Genomic DNA, 20811 nt, shown 5'->3' with positions numbered 1-20811 from the left:
AAACGTTTTTTCTGGTTGGTAAAATAAAAAAAAAAAATATATATATATATATATATTTCAGAGACAGGGTCTCACTATGTTGCCCAGTCTGTAGTGTAGTGGCTATTCACAGGCACAACCATAGTGCATGACAGCCTCAAACTCCTGTGCTCAAGCAGTCCTCCTGTCTCAGCCTCCTGAGTAGTTGGTACTATAGGTGCACACCACTGCACCTGGCACAGAAAATACTTTTTTTAAAAAAAAATCTTTACAATGAATTGTTTCTTACTTAAAAACAAACTCTTGAAACATATTTTAACTTATTTTCTTACTGAAATTTTAACCACTTTCCAGCCTGATGTATCTTGAGTATAACCTAAAACTTCTTGGACAGTTTTTTGGGCAATTGCCTTGTAGTCCATCTGTCTGCAAAGTTTTAAAAACAAACAACTGGTAAGAATATAATCATATAAAAACTTAAGAAGTGCTATCTTACATTTTAATATTATTTCTATAGTGCCTATCACATAGAAATGAACACAATTACTTGATGAATGCATGTATGCATGAACCCCTCTCTGCTTACAGTCTTTCAAACAAGAAACTGTGGTATAGTAGAAAAATCTAGACTTTGGAATCAGAAACCTGGGTCATATCTTGTCTCTGCCACCTATTAATTCTGTGAAGCATGTTACTTAGTATTTCTGTTTTTCCATTTTTCTCAAGGTATAAAATCAGGATAATATCTGTCTTGTAGAATTAGTGTGAGGATTAAATGAGATGATATGCTTAAGGTTCTATCCAGTGCCTGGCATATTATAGACATTCAAAAAATAATTTTAATTTCTAACAGTTTAATCATGCGTCCTTTCTCTTCTGAAGCATCATGAGCTGTTGGTTATGTGTTCTTGAGGATTAATCTTTTTAAAGTGAGTAGCAGTGGCACTACATGATCTTGCCCCTGGCTTCCTCTTCAAATATACCTCCTACCGGGCTTCTTCTTGTTCACTTAGCTCCAATCATTTGATCTCCTGGCTGTTCCTCAAATACAATCAAGCAATTTCTGACTTCAGGTTCTTTGTACTTGCTGTTCTTTCTGCTTGTCACTTTCTTCTGCAATGTGTTCATATAACTCTTTCATAGATATCTTTGCTTAAATGTCACCTCCTCAGATAGGATCAAGTTTAAATCAACTGAATTTAAATGTACTAAACCCTACTTGAAGTTAGAAACTGCAATGGCTGAATGTTTATGTCTCCCTAAAATTCATATGTTGAAATCCTAACTCCCAGGGTGATATTAGGAGATGATTAGGTCATGAGGGCAAAGCCCTTATGAATGGGATTAGTGCCCTCACAAAAGAAACCCCAGGGAGCTCACTGGCCCTTTCTGCCATGTGAGGACACTGCCAGAAGTGGTAGCAGTCTGCAACAAGAAGAGGGCCCTCATCAGAACCTAACCACTCTGGCACCCAGATTTCAGACTTCCACGATCCAGAACGCTGAGAATTAAATTTATTGTTTACAAGTCATTCAGTCTTTGGTAATTTCTTATGGCAGCCCAAAAGGACTGAGACAGGCACCATGGTAGGTGTAGCAACAACAATTGAGTAAGATACTAGATACTATTTCTGCTGTGAATGAGTTCAGGAAGCTGCAGTCTCACTGGTCGTTTGGTTCATCATCCAGCTTTCAGTTAGGGGAAGCTGGCCGGTAAGTTGAAAGCAGAACTGGATTCAAATCCTGACTTTGTCACTTAGCACCAGCTATATTATTTTGGGTAAATTGCTTAATCTTTGAACTTCAATTTCCACATCTATAGAATGGGGATAATAATATCTATCTCACTGAATCATTATGAGAATTAATATATGTAAAAATGCTTGAAACAGTGTGGAGCCCTTTACTAGGTTATCAAAATGGTTAGTTTCTCTTTAAAAAATGGACACATGTAAATCCATCATTTAAAAAAGTCTCCAAAGATCTGCCTCCTTAAGCACTTAAATAAACCTTCTTAAAGTTTAATTATTAGAACATTTCTTCCTTAGCTCTCACCTAAAACTCTTTAGGTTGGACATAAATCTATTTTCTCTTATTTAATTCTCCAGCAAGGCACAACAAGTAGTTGATAGCCTCTATATTTGAAAAGTTTTAGTAAACCATTATTATAACCTCCTTTTTCCTAGCAGAGTCCTGGTTTCTTTACCTTTCCTCACAGATTTAATTCAGAATTTTAGTAACCACTGGGGCTCCTCTCCAAATCCCTGTGGAAATCTCCATATTTCTTAACCTGCGAGGAAACAAAGCAGAAGTAGAATTATTTAGATCCATGAATTAGGTAATATATTTGATAATTTCCTTTATATCTTCTCAATGCCCTTTGTCTATACTTTGTCTTCACTAGGAAACATTTGCTATATATGCGCCCCAAGATGAAAGAAAAAGTTAGTACAAAAAACTTTAAAAGATAAAACTTAGAATCTTTAAGAAACTTTTTTTTTTTTTTTTTTTTTTTTTTTTTTTTTTGAGACGAAGTCTCGCTCTGTGGCCCAGGCTGGAGTGCAGTGGCGCCATCTCGGTTCACTGCAAGCCCCGCCTCCCAGTTTCACGCCATTCTCCTGCCTCAGGCTCCCCAACAGCTGGGACTATAGGCGCCCGCCACCACACCCGGCTAATATTTTCTATTTTTTAGTAGAGACGGGGTTTCACCGTGTTAGCCAGGATGGTCTCGATCTCCTGACCTCGTGATCCACCCGCTTCGGCCTCCCAAAGTGCTGGGATTACAGGCCTGAGCCACCGGTCGCGGCCAAGAAACCGTTTTAAAGAAACTCAGTTTAAAAAGACATTTAGGTGGAACGTGGATACCAAAATCTAACTTTTTAAGCTCATGTCATTAACAATCCTTGTTTAATCCCTGAACAGGGCTTGTCTTAGCATAAAACACCGTTCTTGATTTCCTATTAGAAACCTACTTGATATTAACTGATCCAGACACTTTGAAGATTATTGGGACATACCGCTAGGAGGGTATGTCTTATTTTCAAATCACCAACTATTACTGCCACAATAGACTTGTGTTTAACCACTAAACTGAACGTTATAGCTTCCGGGCTTTTTCATTTGTTAAGAGAAAAGGGAAGGTAAAATTTAGTAGGCCACAAAGAGTAAAAAGAAGAAAGCACAAACAGTAAGACTACAGTTGTATTACCTGGTGATGGAACATCGGATGAGCTGGAACATATTCAGATGGAGTCATGGTCAAGGATATCTTCACTCATAGGGTCAGTGGAAAATAAACATAAACCAAGATTGGGATGGCCTCTTTTTTGTATACACCAATTGGTTGAAACTGGATTCTTTCCAGACTTGCAATCAGGTTTACACATGTTAGTGAGTCTTTACATCTGTTTGTATAATGTCCCTCTGTCTGGGCTGCCTGACTGGGTACCCAATCCGTGCTGGGTCACTGCTATTCTTCCCTGGGAATCAAGGTTCGCTAGGAGTTTGTTAAATCCCATCCCTGGCTAAACTCGGCTCTCCAATCTCCCATCTGCTTTGTGTGTGAGAGGCTCCGGGGTGTGATAGGAAAGGCACTGAAGAGGGAGTGAAAGAAGTGGTGAGGGAGGCTGCCTACTAGCTGAGATGATGTCTTATTTTTGGCGGGGGATGCTCTGAAAGCGGGGAGGCTGAGCTCACTTGGAAAAACTGGAGCTGTGGGGCCGACTCTCAGCAACCGGAACGACGACCGCCAGCGCCCTTAAGTCTCCCTCCCCATCCAGTGCCCTCCCGCAGACCCCGGGGCTGGCCAAGACTAGCTGTGACGGAGGTTGGGAGGGCGTGGGGGGCAGCGACTTGGATGCAGCCCACATCCGCCCCCTCCCAGCCCCAGAAAGGAGGGAGAAACAGCACCTTCCAGCAGGGGTCGCGACCTAACCCTCCACAGCATCCTCTTCTCAGCTCTGGCCGCTTCCTCGCCTCCCCTAGCGCCCGGCGCCCCACTGCCGCGCGTGCGCACCGCAGGCCGGCGCCATGTTGGGGCGGTTTGAAAGCGAGCGCGGGCGTTGAGCTCTGCTGTGACGGCTGAGTAAGCTGCGAGTGAGGCGATCCTTGAGGCGGGGCGGTGTCCGGGTTCGGGATGCTTTGCGGTGTCTCGCGTTGGGTAAAGGCCTGAGCTTTCGGCGGAGAGCTGTGGAAGTGTGCGGTTTTTTTGTTTTGTTTTATTTTTATTTTGGGGCCTTAGAGGTGAGTTAGGCCGGGAAGGACGGTGTCTTTTCGAGGGTTGTCCCATCCTGTGACAGCCGAGAAAAGGCGAAAGGAGAGTGGCGAGGAAAGAGGAGGAGACGTTTCCTGAGGGAGGGCGCCTGTGGAGTCTCTGTGGAAGGAGGAACACTGTAGGGGGAGTGCCCCCCGGACGAGGCAGGGTCGCGGTACGCGGCGGAGGGGCCTGACACAGGCGTTTGGGGACCTGAGGCGGCGACGGGAAGAGGCTTGCGCTCTGGGTCTGTCGCTTCCGAACACTTCTCCTTCAGTCCATTGCGGCGCTCGCCCTGGTTGCTGAATAAATGGTTTCGGAGTGAAAAGCACCTCTTTGAAGACCTTGTCTGTGTCTGTGACTGCCGGGCGGTGGAACATCAAAGGGAGGGTGTCGCCTGATTGGGGCTGGAAAAGTTGGAATTCAGAGCGCCCGGTAGGGGAAAGATGCGCAGCGCGGGGTGCGGGCGACCTTCGCTGACCAGTGGTGGGTTCCTGGCTTTCTGCTGCTGAGTAAACAAACGTTCCCTTTCCTAACTTAGGAGTCACAGAGCTATTTCCAAGAGTTGTTCTTAATTTCCTGTGCGATATTCCCATTGGCTATTTGACACTGAACGTTCTGTTTTTGAATCAAAGGTAGTTGAAATTTCTTGTCAATAAGTTTAAAATTCTGTTTTTCTGCGTGATGGATTTTCTTTTGAAGATTCGAACTGAAGCCTGTACAGAGGAAATGGTAAGATATATGGGATTTGCGTGAGATATATGGGATTCAAAATAATCCTGTGGCTGAAGTGGGAAGAAGTGGGTGGGTCCATACCCACCTTCAGCCACAATTGGGATCTGTTCAGTGATTGTTGGAAGCAGGATAATGAGTGCATAGGGGTTTATTGAATGATTCTACTTTTGCGTACACTTTTGGGGAAAAGTTGGAAAACTTTTCATAATAAAACTTAAATTGTGCATTTTCTTTTTGTCTGTCCTGTGTGCTGAAATAACTAGTAAATGTTATCATCCACTTACGGATACCAATACAACAGCTTTCTCTTTTAAGGTTTTGTAAAATAAAATCAGTAGCCTGTTCGGCATTCAAAGAGGGAAAACGTTTGGTCAGGCTTATCCAAACAAATTTATTTGAGTGAATTTAAACTTCTTTAAATAAAAGGGATACGAAAAAGGTGAAGCTGGCTTAGTTTAGCCATTCGTCAGAGATAATACCAGTATTACAGCATTCAGAGAAATCAATGAGACGAAACAACTGTTACCTCCTTATGTTCTGCCATTTGCACTGACCACGGTCAGATCTCTTGTAATGGCCATTGTATGCTCTAACGCTGTGGTAGGATGATGTTTTACTTTGTCTCTTATTTAATAAGAAAAGTTTCGATATTTAAAGCCAAATTTAATAGTTGCTAAGATTACAAGTTGTTATAACTTAAATATTTCTAAAATTATAGCCAAAAATTAAACATTATAACATCATAGCATATGTTAAGTCCTCAACAATACTTTTTTAGTATAGGAAATCAATTGCTTTAATTTTAAAAAGAATGTCATCATGGACTGAATTAGTGCCGGTTCGTTCTGTTATTTCTTAGGTTTTCAAATATGCATCCTATTACTGTACTGAGGTGGACAGGGATTCTCTCAATTTTAAGAACGGACAAGCAGTAAGAAGAACACGTTGAGTTGATTTTCACATTATTTAAGCTTCCTTTAAAAGAGGTGAGCTGAATCCATTTAACATAAGAATTGAAAATAGGGAGGGTGGTAGCAAAAAACGAAGGTCAGGAAATGGTTATTAACTATGTTAGGAAACGTGCATATTGCTAGCTCATTCCAGAATAAGACCTACAGTTTATTTACAGTTAAATGTTGTAAATGTACTAGCATTTATAACATTGAAAGTAAATATTCTCCTTTGTTCCTTCTTCTTTTGAATACTTCATTTGATGGCTTTAAAAAATTATTGAGCACTATTATCTGCAGCACATGGTGGTAGGCTTATGATTTGAAAAATATTGTGTATAGGGGAATTTTAGGTATTGTGATGTCATAGAATATATCACCATAAGGGAAAAGACTATTCGTAAGTAGTTTTTAGGACTTTTTAAGGAGTGAGTACTCTTTCTTTGGTCTTTTCCATGTATATTCTCAGATTATTTTTGTATACATACTTCCAGGCACGTGGTAGGTACTCACAAAATGTTTTCTAAATCATTGATTAAGAAATGCACAATAATAAAGATAACAAAAAATCTACAATTCCAAACAAGGAGTGTCTGTTATAGATAATGGATTTTATTCTTTAAAGAAAATTATGAAAGGTTTACATATTTAGTAATTTTGTTTGTATATGGTCACTATTTTAATTGGCACCTTAACATTTTGTTTTTGTATTACAGTTGTTTTTAAGGGAAATGAATAGAAATAATCCACTGTGAAGAAGCCATGGCAAAATCAAAGACAAAACATAGACTTTGTTCTCGAGAATCTTCAGTATCTTCGCTGCTGGCAAGCTGCAGCCTGAGTGATAGTAATTCCTCTAATTCTGATGGCTCTTATCACTATAAAGATAAGCTGTACAGATCTGCTTCTCAAGCTCTACAGGCTTATATTGATGATTTTGATCTAAGCCAAATGTATCCTGGTACCAGTACTGGAAAAATTAACATTGATGAGGATTTTACTAATATGTCACAGTTCTGCAACTATATTTACAAACCAAACAATGGTATGCTTTTATTTTTTATGTTTTCTTTATGTTCATATGTTTTGAAGCATTTGAGAGATGTACTGTAGTATTGTAAAGTTTGACATTATTTTTGTTATTTTTGAGTAAAAATAACTTATAATATTGAGATCTGGGTATTTTTGTAAAATGATTATATAATTCTCTATGGAACAGTAATATTCACAAGATGTTAAGAGTTTGTCCATAATAAAGCTTCCTTGAAGACAGGTTTGGAAAATGCAGTTGTTGATAAACCAATTACTACTTTACTGAACACTTACAGAACGACCCTAGAATAGAAAAAGTTTGTGTTCAGTTCTTAGGGGTATGTGGTCAGTATATTCCAGAAGAAAAGAATGAGAAGAGCTGTTCTCTACGTGTAATCCATGCCATTGCAGGGTTTGTAGGTGAGAAAACAAGTTATTTTTCCAACTAGTTTAATAGCATATTTTTTTCTAAGCTACAGCCAATATTGAGTGACCAGTGTTACTGTGATTATGTTAGTGTATCAAATATGTCTAGATGAAAAAAGTTGAAGAAACAGTAAATTCGAGAACACAGGAAAATTCAGGAGGTTGGAGAGAAACATGCAGAAATTAACACAGAATGAAGAATCGTGAGAAAAGCACATCCTATTTTATCAACCTATACCTTTTTATACTTTTAATCGAAACTTTAGTGAGGATAAGGGGAAAGCAGCAAAATGACTCTTAAATTCTTAATTCTCATTTACTGTTGGATATTATAAAATATTTGTATGTAATAAACAGAACTGTTCTTTGTTTTTCAGCTTTTGAAAACCTTGATCACAAAAAGCACTCAAACTTCATCTCCTGTAGAAGACAGACTATTAATGACATAGACTCCATGAGCCTAACAACTGATGATCTATTAAGACTCCCAGCAGATGGATCATTTTCTTATACTTATGTTGGACCGAGTCACCGAACGAACAAGAAAAACAAGAAATGCCATGGAAGACTGGGTTCATCGGACGTTGAGAAGAATCCAAATTTTCAAGGACCCTCCACTCCTGTGGGCAAGGATAACTTTGTTACTCCTGTTGTATGCACAAATATAAATGGAAAGCAATGTGGTAGGCTAAAAAACCCAAAACTTATGAATAGGACTAATAATTGCATTTCTGAATCATCTTTGTCTTTTCCCAAGAAATCGTCTTTCAAGGACAGTTCAGAACACAGTCTTGAAAAGAATTATCCAAGATGGCTCACTAGCCAGAAATCTGACCTTAATGTTTCAGGGATAACTAGTATACCTGATTTCAAATACCCAGTCTGGCTCCACAATCAAGACTTGCTACCTGATGCAAATAGTCAAAGGGTTTGTCAAATATTTAAAGATGATCAGTGTTCCCATAGACACAGTCATCAGGCACAAGGAACTTCTCAGCTTATGAATAAATTAGATTGTTTTGAATATGCTTTTGAACCCTCAAACTTTTCAAATTCCTTGAGCGATGATAAAGAATTAGTTAATGAATACAAATGTGATTTTGAACATAGTCAATGTGAATGTGAGAATCCACTTCTCCCAGGACAATCCACAAAGCCATTCAGTGGTAATACTTTGTTTATAGCTTATAGTTCTTTTTCTTTTTTTTTAAACCAAAAGAAATGCTGTAAGTTGATGTGATATCTGGGAGCTTTTATGTTTTGTTTTCATGTCATACATCTTTTTAAAATGCTTATAATCTTCACATACAGCATTTTGTACCTAGAATATGTCTTTTCTCCCATTTTTTTCTTTGCTTGAGATGTCACATTGTAACATAATTTGCTGTTATAGATGAATGTACATTCCAAATGATCAGAACTCTTGTTGACTTTGTGAGATCTTGCTATGCTTTACATTAATTTTTTTCTTTAAGGATTAATAGTCATCTTTTACAATTAGGTGACAAAATTGAATTGCTTATCTTGAAGGCCAAGAGAAATCTAGAGCAGTGTACTGAAGAATTACCAAAGTCCATGAAAAAGGATGACAGTCCTTGCTCATTAGATAAACTTGAAGCAGAAAGATCATGGGAAAATATTCCTGTTACTTTGTAAGTAAGTGACAATGGAAAAACTGTTTAGTTTTCCAAATGAAAAATGTCATGTGAATATCTGATTTATATTTAAATGAATGGTGATTAATAATATTGTAATTCCATAGAACATAGCTTTGTGTTACTTGCTTTAAATTTCATTTTTCGTTTATTACCACAAGATGGTATGATGTTTCATAACCTTAGGTACTTTATATAACATCTGTCTTGGTTACGTGTTCATTTTGTTTCATTATAAAATATTGATAAGCATCTTAATATGAGGGATTAGAACCAGAAACAATTATTTTGCAGAGTAGGGTTATGAAATTCTTGTTATTTTCTTCTGACTTAAAGCTTTTCCTCTGTTCCTCTATATTCTCTCCATATAATGGAGTTACAAATTTCTTTTTTTTTTTTTTTTTTTTTGAGATGGAGTCTTGTTCTGTCACCCAGGCTGGAATGCAGTGGCACCATCTCGGCTCACTGCAACCTCCGCTTCCTGGGTTCAAGCCATTCTCCTGCCCTCCTGCCTCAGCCTCCCCAGTAGCTGGGATTACAGGCCTGCACCACCATGCCCAGCTAATTTTTGTAGTTTTAGTAGAGACGGGGTTTCACCATGTTGGCCAGGCTGGTCTCGAACTCCTGACCTCGTGATCCTCCTGCCTCGGCCTCCCAAAGTGCTGGGATTACAGGCTTGAGCCACTGTGCCCGGCCTAGAGTTACAGATTTCTTATTGTTTACATTTTACTTTCCCTTTTAGTTGTTGTTTTCCTTAAATGATGGTACATTTTTTATTATCAGAAATGCCTTATTGCTAACCCCATATCATGCCTTAGGCTTTGATAATTTATTATCTTTAGTTGTCTAAACTTTCATTCTGTTATAGACAGAGTCTATTAGTTCCTGGATTCTTTTTTTTTATTCTCAGTTGATTGTCTGTTTTCAGAATGTAGACATTGACTATAATTCCAATTTAGAAGCCTACCTATGGCCTTGTACAATTTACTTGACTTCTCTAAACTTTAAAGATGGAGAAATAATGTCTGCTTCAGGGTTATTGTGAGGATTAATTTGACTAGAAAATGAATATAAAGTTTCTGACCTAGAATGAGCTCTCTTATAAATTTTAGTAGTGATGATGATTATCTAGAATATTTTGTTTTCTCCTTTTAGCTTAATTTCTCCATATATATTTCATATATATCACATATATATCATATATTTCATATATATGTTGAGATATATATATTTAAACTTAGGTTGATAATGAGTTCATGTAATGCTTAACTTCTCTTATCCTTCTTGTTTCCTAGTTGCTTATTTTATCACTTGTTCTGTGTATTAATAAAGTATCATAGCTGCAATACTTTGATTTTAATTGGAACCAAAATGGGCAAGCAAGTAGTATCAGAGGTGCTTAAAATTTTTGAATGTACTTAATGTATTTTATAATTTGATAATGTAACTTCTAACTTGTATAATTAATACTATCAATAGTTTGGCTGAGTACCTTGCATATAACAATTCAATTTGGAAGACTGAATTTATATTGTGATGGGAATGTTTGTAGATAAAACTAGTGATGAATTGCTGAGAAGGAATAGATCTCAGTTTGAGATTGACAAATTATTATCAACCTGTCATCAAAAACAAAATGGAATAGGAGTACTCAAGGTAGTATTTTAAGTGGTAGAGCAAAACCACAATCAGATCATTGCTTTTTTAAAACAGCTATTATGGAAAAGCTCAAATAAATTACGAAAGTAGAATAACATAATGAACCTCTATGTACTCTTTACCCGTCTTCAACAGTGTGGTAAATGTTTTTTAATAACAGATGGGCAGATCTACAAAGTGTTAGTAAAGAATCGGAGAAAGGACTACCTGACAGTATGAAAGAGCTTGTGAATTAGAAATCAAATATGTCAATAAAGAAGCATGCTTATTAAGAAAAACATCAGCATTGTGTAAATGTTAAAAAAAGATTCTTAGATATCTGAGTTCTTGAGTTACAAACATACCTTATAGTGATGTAAGAATAAGAGAGAAATAGGTTGAATTCATTTTTGTGATTAATAGAATTGGATTCTTGGAACATTCTTATTTTTTCTGGGGATACCCTTTCCTCTACTACCCCGTGAATATCAGGAAAAAAATGGGTATTTATTAAATGTACTAGGTACATAGAAAATTAATTCAGTTTATGCAATATATCTGTGAGATAGATGGGACTACAAATGTTGAAACTGAAATTCAGATAAATTACCTAAGGTCATACAATGAGTGGGACTGAGATTGCATGCAGGAATGTTAATTTCAGAATTCTTTTTCCAGAATCTGTCCTTTATGTTAATACCAGTTATAAAGGGGAAGTCTGTTCTGTTGCCTTCAAGTAGGAGAACATTTAACTGCCATTCTAGTAAAAACTTTTAATAGTTCATGGGGTTGTTGATTATTATCTGGTAACAATGTTTAATTGGAAAAATGTACTGTTTATTTCAAACAAGGTGAACTTGTGGAGCATAGTCTATAGTTCAGGCCTTGTTTAGCTGAATGCTGATATCTTCAGTTTCTTCATAGTGTTTACTTAAAACTTGAAAAGAGAAGCAGGGAGATAAGAAGGGGTTGGATTCTGGTATCAGTTTAGGGAGAAGGTAAGGGAATTACCATACAACATTAATATGGATCATATCCATGATGATTATTTCTTGGTGATTACTTGTATTTAAATGAGAATTCTTAAATCATGTACTGTTTACTTTTTAGAAATTGGGAACATAATTACTATCTTGCATCCTTTAAATCCTGTTTAGCAAATCTCCTATTCCTGTTAACTCTGATGATAGTCCTCAACAAACTTCAAGGGCAAAGAGTGCTACAGGGGTTCTTGAAGACTTTCTAAATAATGATAATCAGGTAGGTGAAATTAAAAGTTTTAAAACTTATTAAAAAATTTATGAATAATATGTAGATACTAATTTTTAAGTTACTTAGATAATTTAAAATAAAAGAGACTCAAATCTCCTCTCAAATACACATAATTCCTTCCAGAATTATTGATTATATTATTTTTTATAATATTTAAGATTTTAAAATTAACACATAATGATCATACATATCTGGGATACATGGTGATGTGATACACCATGAATATATAGTGATCAAATCAGGGTAATTGCATACCATCAGCGCAAATATTTATCATTTCTTTGTGTTGGGAACTTTCAAAAATCCTCTCTTTAATGTATTTGGAAATATATAATAATTTATTGTTAGTTATAGTTAGCTGATACTGCTTTAGAACACTAGAACTTATTTTTTCTATCTAGCTATAATTTTTTTTATCCTTTAAGCAATCTCTCTCTATTCCTTACCTCCCTCCTACCTTTCCCAGTCTCCAGTAACCACTGTTCTACTCTTTACTTCTATGAGATAAGCTAGTAAGCTTTCCCATGTAAATGGGAACTATGATATTTATCTTTCTGCTCCTAGCTTATTTTACCTAACATAATGTCCTCCAGAGTGATACATTTTGTCACGAATGACAGGATTTCTTTCTTTTTGAAGACTGAACTATATATATATATATATATTTTTTTTTTTTTTTTTTTTTTTTTTGAGACAGAGTCTTGCTCTGTCACCCAGGGTGGAGAAGAGTGGTGCGATCTCGGCTCACTGCAAGCCCCGCCTCCCGGGTTAATGCCATTCTCCTGCTTCAGCCTCCTGAGTAGCTGGGACTACAGGCGCCCACCACCACACCTGGCTGAATTTTTTTTTTTTTTTTTGTATTTTTAGTAGAGACAGGGTTTCACCGTGTCAGCCAGGATGGTCTTGATCTCCTGACCTTGTGATCCGCCCGCCTTGGCCTCCCAAAGTGCCGGGTTTACAGGCTTCAGCTGCTGCGCCTGGCCCAGCTGAACAATATTCTGTTGTATATATATGTCACATTTTCTTTACCCTTCTATCTGTTGATGGATACTTAAGTTGAGTCTGTATCTTGACTATTGTGAATAATGCTGCAGTAATGGATAATACTAATTTATATTCCACAAGTGATTATTTCTTAAAAGTAAGTTGTAATGGGAAATCTTAAACCATAATAATGACCTTCTTTGTCTCTTTCTACAATTGTTGACTTAGTCTGATTTGTCTTATATAAGTAAAGCTACTCCTACTTGCTTTTGGTTACCACTTGTGTGGAATATCTTTCTCCATTCTTTCACTTTAAGTCTATGTGTATCTTTAAAGGTGAATGGAGTTTCTTGTAGGCAACATATAGTTGGACAATGTTATTTTTATCTACTCAGGAAGTCCATTTCAAATTTTAACTGGGGAATTCAATTTGTTCACATTCAAGGTTAATATTGATAAGTGAGGACATATTCCTGTCATTTTGTTTACTGTACTCTGGTCATTTTATATGTTCTTTCTTCCTTTTTTCCCCTCATATTATCATTATGGTTTGGTGGTTTTCTGTAGTAGTGTTTTATTCTTTTCCCTCTGCTAGTAAGTTTTATATTTCCATGTGTTTTCATGATAGTGATTATCTTTTTGCTTCCAGATGTAGAATTCCCCTGAGCATTTCTTGTAAGGCAGGTCTAGTAGTGGTGAATTCTGTTGGTTTTGGTTACATAAGAAAGAGTTTATTTCTCTTTCATTTCTGAAGGAAAGCTTGGCTGGACATAGTATCTTGGCTTGTGATATTTTTTTCGACCCTTTTAATATATCATCCCATCCTCTCCTGGCCTTTAAGGTTTCTGCAGAGATATCCACTGTCGGTCTAATGGGAACTCCCTTACATGTGACTTGATGGTTTTCTCTTGCTGTTTTTAGAATTGCCTTTGCGGTGTAACCATAATGTGCCTCTGGGAGGCTGTTTTTAGCTTAAATCTACTGGGGGCCATTGAGCTTACTGGATTTGAATGTCCATATCTCTTCCCAGATGTGGGAAATTTTCAGCTATGATTTCATTAAATAGGTTTTATGTGCCTTTTGACTTCTCTTCTCCTTGTGGAATTCCCATGGTAAGACATTTGTTCATTTTATAGTACCCTTCAAGTCTTGTAGGCTTTCTTTACTCTTTTTCCTTCTCTGATGGGGTAATTTCAAGTGACTTATCCTCAAGTTCAGAGATTCTTTGTCTATTTTATCAAGTCTATTAAGCTCTCTATTGTATTTTAAAATTTCATTCATTGAATTCTTCACTGCATATTTTCTGTTTGGTTCTTTTTTATGATTTCTGTTTGTTGACTTTGTTGCTCATATTGTGAATCGTTTTCCTGATTTGGTCAAATTATCTCTCTGTGGTTTTTTTGTATCATTGATTTAAAAAAAAAAAAAAGATTTTGAATTCTTTTCCCACCAATCTGCTGATTTCCTTTTCATTGGAGTCTGTTACTAGAGTTATTATATTCCTTTGGTGGTGTCATATTTTCTTGGTTTTTCATGTTTCTTGTGTTTGTTTGTTGGTATCTGTGCATCTTTCTGAATTATTTTCTGTGTGTTTTGTTGATGTTTGCTGTGTTTTCTTTGAACAGCTATTTTGAATTCTTTGTTTGCCAGATCATCTGCAGGTCTGTAGGATCAGTCACTTGTTTTGTAGAGGTTTTCTGTTTGGATTTGTCTGAAGTTTTCTCATGATTAGAATGAGGTTATGCATTTTTGGCAAGAATGCTGAAGAAGTGATGTGCTGTTCTCACTGCATCATGCTCATTATATATTTATATCATTAATATATTGATAAATTAATGCAATAATAGTAATATGTAATAAAGATAGAATATGTAAAAACTGGTTGTATTAACTTTGAACACTTAGTTAAAGGTGATCTTTATCCTTAGTAAAGATACTGATTCTACTTGTAATTATTAAATATCTTAGAAAGAACTTTGAGACTTTGCAGATATCCTGTTTCTCCTCAAACTTTCGTCTACTAATTTTAGTATCCATTTGTGAATCCTGTCTTGTTTCTATATTAACTGAAAACCTTGTATAATGAAAAACTATCTTTTCCTTTATATTTGTTTAGTAAATTATATTATACAGATTCACTAATTTATTTTATTCTTGGTTTAGAGTACAGTATAATTAGTTATGCTGCTGTTGCAATTGTTTCAGGTTAGGCCATTAGGAGTTCCTTCATGTTGGCTCCTGTGTCCTTTTTACATGTCTCCATTCTTTTTTGAGCAGTTCTTTGAGGACCCATGGTTCTTTGTGTTGGAAAACGGCATTTAGAAACTAGGATCTAGGCATTAGTTGTGCTGAGTGCTACTAAGGTGTTGTTCATTATAAACTATGTCAGCAGGAAGATCTAGGAAACAAGTTTACCAACCCACACATACTCACATATGTACATTTTTTTATCTGTTGATCTGTGTACATATATGTGTATATGTGTGTGTACCTATAAATAAACACATATATGTATAAAATCATGAGTTCATATTGATACCTCTGATTCCAGTCTAATACCATGGTTTGTTTTAGCTTTTCCCATTCCCTATTTGTAACTTTCTCCTCCTATGAGAATCCTTTCATTATCTACAGTAAGTTTGTTTGTTCAGTCTTATTATACATGCAAAGTAGTTTTAGAACTGCTAACCCATATTCCTCTAATTAACGAATTTACTAACTAGATTACATTATTTGTCTATTGCTTTTTTTTTTTTTTTTTTTTTTTGAGACAGAGTCTCACTCTGTCTCCCCAGGCTAGAGCACAGTGGCACAATCTCTGCTCACTGCAGCCTTTGCTCCCAGGTTCAAACAATTCTCCTGCCTTAGCCTCCCGAGTAGCTGGAATTACAGGCACCCACCATACCCGCCTAATTTTTATATTTTTAGTAGAGGCAGGGTTTCACCATATTGGCCAGGCTGGTCTTGAACTCCTGACCTCAAGTGATCCACCTGCCTCAACCTCCCAAAGTGTTGGGATTACATGCGTGAGCCACCACACCCAGCTAAATATTGCTTTTTTGATCTTTAGCCTTATAACATCATAACAAAATACTGTTTTCCAGAGTTACTTAGGTTAATTATTTTCTTCCCAACTCCCTTTGGTGTGGTTGTGCTGTTTATTTATAATACTGTTAGTTGGTTCATTTGTCTTTGTATACAGTTGGTCCTCTGTATGTGTGGGTTCCACATCCGTAGATTCAACCAACTGCAAATTGAAAATTTGGAGAATAATAATAAACATAACAATACAACAGTAAAACATAATTTAAAACACAGTATACAAGTATTTATGTACTGTTGACGTTGTGTATTATTTATTAAAAGTAATCTAGAGATGATTTAAAGTTTACAGGAAGATATGCATAGGTTATATACAAATACTGTGCCATTTTATAATCAGGGACTTGAACTTCCTTGAACTTTTTTTTTTTTTTTTTTTTTGAGACGGAGTCTCACCCTGCTGCCCAGGCTGGAGTGCAGTGGCACGATTTCGGCTCACTGCAAGCTCCACCTCCCGGGTTCTGGCCATTCTCCTGCCTCAGCCCCCTGAGTAGCTGAGACTATGGGCGTCCACCACCACGCCTGGCTAATTTTTTTTGTATTTTCAGTAGAGATGGGGTTTCACCATGTTAGCCAGGATGGTCTCGATCTCCTGACCTCGTGATCCGCCCACCTTGGCCTCCCAAAGTGCTGGGATTACAGGCGTGAGCCACCGCACCCGGCCTTCCTTGAACTTTTATATTCACACAAGGTCCTGCAAACAGTCTCCCAAGGAGCCAGCGATGACTGTATATTGGGTTCTCCTCTTGTTCTGTTTGGTTTAAATAATTTGTTTTTTGAATGTATGAAATGTCACTATGGTTCTAAGAGTCAGAGATATACAGAGATGTACCCAGAGACATTTACTAGCAGGTGTCAATGACAAGTCTCAGAACAAATTGTATTATCCATACAATATTTTTAAAACATTCATTAACAGTGGCACAAACAGTTCGTATGTTTTCTAGTTTTCTGTCTTCTTTTGATACTGTGACCACTACTTTGCATGAAAATCACTCAGCTCAGGCATAAATTCCAGAGGCAGCCTTTTGTAACTATTATGGTTGGCATAAGGCAGCCGAAGTTCTAAAATAAGATAGTGGCTGGATGCAGAACATTTGGAGATTATGCCTCAGATGCTGTCTCCCAGGGTGTAGGAGTATATCCTAACTGGATCCTTTTACTCTTTTTTTTTTTTTTTTAATGTTTTTATATTGTTGTGGTAAAATATACATAACATAGAATTTACCATTTTAATCATTTTTAAGTGTACAGTTCTGTGGCATTAAGTACCTTCACATTGTGTGTAGCTATCACCATTGTCCATCACCAGAACTTTATCTTCTCAAACTGAAACTTTGTACTCATTAAACTCTAACTCCCTATTTCCCCCTCTCCCCAGCCCCTGGTAAGTAGCTTTTTACTTTCTGTCCCTATGGACTTGGTACTGTAGGAACCTTGTATAAGAATAATCATTATATATGTATCTTGTTGTGACTGGCTTATTTTGATTAGCATAATGTCTTTAAGGATCATGTATGTTGTAGCATTTGTCAAAATTTCCTTTCTTTTTTAGATTGAACAATTTTCCATTGTATGTATGTGCCACATTTTGTTTATTCATTTACCCGTTGTTGGACTCTTGGGTTGCCTCCATCTTTTGGCTATTGTGAATAATTTTGCTGTGAACATGGGTATACAAATATCTACCCAAATCCCTGCTTTCACTTCTTTTGGATATATACCTAGGAGGGAAATTGCAAGATCATTCAGTAATTCTATGTTTAATTTCTTGTGGAATTCCTGTACTGTTTTCTACAATGGCTATGGCATTTTACCTTTTCACTCCCTGTTTCTTATATCCTGTTCTGTAACTGTGGAAATGTCTTTAAAATCTTTTTAGCCATACTGCTTACTTTGAGTATCTTATGCTAATCAACAACTTTCTATAGAATTGAAGTTTAAATAGTACTTATGGTGCACAGTCTATGCTAAAATATATTAAATTACAGACATCTGTAGAGTCCTATTTGCTACGTGGTAAATAGCTATTAGGACACAGAAACTCATTTGAAAGATGTAAACTAATAGACTGATAAGACTTTTAAAAAGAAATTTTAAAATATCCCTCACCAATTATCTTAAAAGAATCCTGACCGTCTTATGTGTCTGAAGCACTGCTGCATTCTTTGAACACAAATAAGGTCAGTGGTAATCAAGCTGTGAGTGTTATTTAGGTAGAAGGAATGTATGGCCCATGAAGAGGTGAAAAGCTAGCATTCTGTTATAAAAACATGTTTTAAAGTGTGCAGAGAATACTGTATTTGAAATTGTGGTCCTTGATCAGCTGAAAAGAACATGTTGGCTTACCTGTCCTCTGAAGACCTTTCATTTCATTTAAAATTTGTGATTTTGAATGTGCTAAATTAATTTGTCATAAATATAAACATGCATTATTTATTTTAAAAAAGCAGTGACTAGAAAGGATATGCCAAACTGTTAATCATGATTGTCTCTAAGTAACTTTACCTGGGGCTTCGGAATAGGGAAGTGGTGAGTTACAATTTTGATTTTTTAAAATATTGACATATATTCTTTGGATTTTTACATTGGTTTTCTATTAGGGGAAATTAATACAAAATAAAACTCTTCTTTCCCTGAGTTTGGATGGTTAACCTTATACTATCAACTGTTTTAACCTTAGAGCTGTACTCTTTCTGGAGGCAAACATCATGGTCCTGTTGAAGCCCTGAAACAAATGTTATTTAACCTTCAAGCAGTACAAGAACGTTTTAATCAAAATAAGGCCACAGAGCCAAAAGAAGAGATTAAACAAGTAAGCACAAACATGATTTATGAATTGAGATTTGTGAATTTGTATAAAGATTTTTTCTACATTTTTTAATAGACCTACTTATAGTTTCATGTTAGTAAGCATGCCATATACACATGTTGTAAGTGGCAGTAGTATTCTTTTTTGTTAGGAAGTAATGTACTCAACATTTAATTCTGTTTGATTTCTGTAGGTGTTTATCTCTAAACAGATTGTTCTGTTTAACTTATGGTTATAAATCCAACATCTTATTTAGTTATGATGATGTTACAACTATAGTATCAAAGGGTTTTAAGAGTTGTTTTGTAATGCTCTACAAAATTAATCTATATGGCCCATCTTCTGGTAGTTATATTCGGGGAGACCTGGAAAACTTTTTCAACATTAGATTCCTCCACACACCTTTGTCATTTGAAATTTAATTTTGTTGCTGTGTGTTTATTGGCTGTTATGAATACAGTCATATCAAGTTTTATTTTAAAGCCATTTTATTTTTTCAATTTGTGTATTTCCCGGGAATTTGAAAATCTGTTTCTGTTTTGGACTGGCATTCTACATGATGAATTTTTTCCCACAAAGGTATAGTGTTTAAGAACATAGAGTTTGTTTTCCCAAATGTGACAGTGAATTATAATTCTGTCACTTACTAGCAAGTGCAATATTTGTGCAAATCATTTAACCTCTTTAGTTTCAGTTTCCTATTTAAAAAATTACTGATTTTTAATTGACAATATATATATATTTTGGATGTACAACATGATGTTTTGAAACATCATGGAATGGCTAGGGGAGCTAATTACCTCACGTACTTTTTGTGGAGAACATGTAAAATCTACTCCATTAGTAATTTTCAAGTATACGATATGTTGTTTTTAATTTTAGTCACCATGTTGTAGAATAGATCTCTTGACCTTATTCTTCTCACCTAACTGAAATGTTGTATCCTTTGACAAACATCTCTGCAACTCCCCTGTCCCCACACCCAGATTCTACCTAGAAGTGAGATTATTATTTAGTGTCTTTCTATGCTGGGCTTATTTTATTGATCAATTTCTTTTTCTGTACAGTGAGGATGTTGAGAAGATATATATATATATATATATATATATAAAAATATAGATAGATATATGTGTATATATATAGTTTGTTGAGACAAACTATATAAAGTACTTAGTATAGTGCTTGGTACATGGTAAATACTCAATAAATGATGGCTGTTTTTATTGTCATTGTTTTATTGTTATTCAGTAGATATATGAAATTCAGTTTTCATTACAAATGAGTGGATCAGCTTTTGAGAACCTTCATAGTCTGCTCATTTGAGTTGTATTTCTTAATTTCTGTCCTTACATTCTAATAATCATAACGTTAATATGTAATCTATCCTTCTTTCCCCTCTTGTTTTAAACATCATTGAGATACAAACCTGTTCAGTAAAGTCATAATTTTAAGCCAAGACTTGATTTTTAATGGACACATGTGTAGAAGTATACTTTAGGACAGTTGAAAAATGGTTGTTAGTTGGAATGTTTTTACAATAAATGAAAAATAAAAATATTTAATGTTCTTTTGAAAATTATTAGAATTCTTTGGAAATGTAGAAAATATTTTTTAATGTTTTAATCACATTGTAAATACCATTTAATTTTATAGTTATATAATATTTTTAATATTTTTTAATATTTGGTGTTTTTAATAATAGGTTTCAGAAGATGATTTCTCTAAATTACAGTTGAAGGAAAGTATGATTCCTATTACCAGGTCGCTTCAGAAGTAAGTATTCTTTACTAATATGGATGTGAATCCATCTTAGCCATTCCTCTGACTCAAATCAAAGTTACAGGGTAGAAATAAGTAGTTTTAAGAGTAGCACTACTAGGCATATTTAAGCTTCTTGGAGCACACTGTTTAATTACACTAAAAAACATTGTTTTCTTTTAAACTTGTGCTTTTTCCATTCAAAATGTCCTAAGGA

The 20811-nt window shown here is 35.8% G+C and overlaps 2 protein-coding genes across 9 annotated transcripts in view; one reads left to right on the top strand and one right to left on the bottom strand.

Annotated features, from left to right (window-relative positions):
- STARD6 (StAR related lipid transfer domain containing 6) overlaps positions 1–467 on the bottom strand; it is a 37697-nt gene extending 37230 nt beyond the window's left edge. The window contains exon 1 of the mRNA XM_074022687.1: positions 312–467. Within this exon, the coding sequence (XP_073878788.1) occupies positions 312–401 (90 nt within the window). The 5' untranslated portion in view covers positions 402–467. The remainder of the gene's footprint in view (positions 1–311) is intronic.
- A 3534-nt stretch (positions 468–4001) lies between these two features.
- The window catches only part of C18H18orf54 (chromosome 18 C18orf54 homolog), a 34565-nt gene continuing 17755 nt past the window's right edge, over positions 4002–20811 (top strand). Inside the window, exons 1-8 of one of the 8 annotated variants that reach the window (XR_012427223.1) lie at positions 4002–4062; positions 5825–5951; positions 6632–6960; positions 7751–7999; positions 8875–9025; positions 11824–11926; positions 18708–18839; positions 20539–20574. Coding sequence is in view for 5 of the 8 variants with exons in the window: in XM_074022685.1 (XP_073878786.1) it covers positions 6678–6960; positions 7751–8539; positions 8875–9025; positions 11824–11926; positions 18708–18839; positions 20539–20609 (1529 nt within the window). In the remaining 3 variants the exon portion in view is untranslated. Of the gene's footprint in view, positions 4963–5824; positions 5952–6631; positions 6961–7750; positions 8540–8874; positions 9030–11823; positions 11927–18707; positions 18840–20538; positions 20610–20811 lie in introns of those variants that run through there. The other 7 variants (XR_012427221.1, XM_005586659.4, XM_074022686.1 and 4 more) reach the window with 7 other exon arrangements.

This window comes from Macaca fascicularis, chromosome 18 (assembly GCF_037993035.2).
Source record: "Macaca fascicularis isolate 582-1 chromosome 18, T2T-MFA8v1.1".
Lineage (NCBI taxonomy): Eukaryota > Metazoa > Chordata > Mammalia > Primates > Cercopithecidae > Macaca > Macaca fascicularis.
The sequence above is the reverse complement of the archived record's forward strand: the minus strand, read 5'-3'. Positions and strand labels throughout refer to the sequence as shown.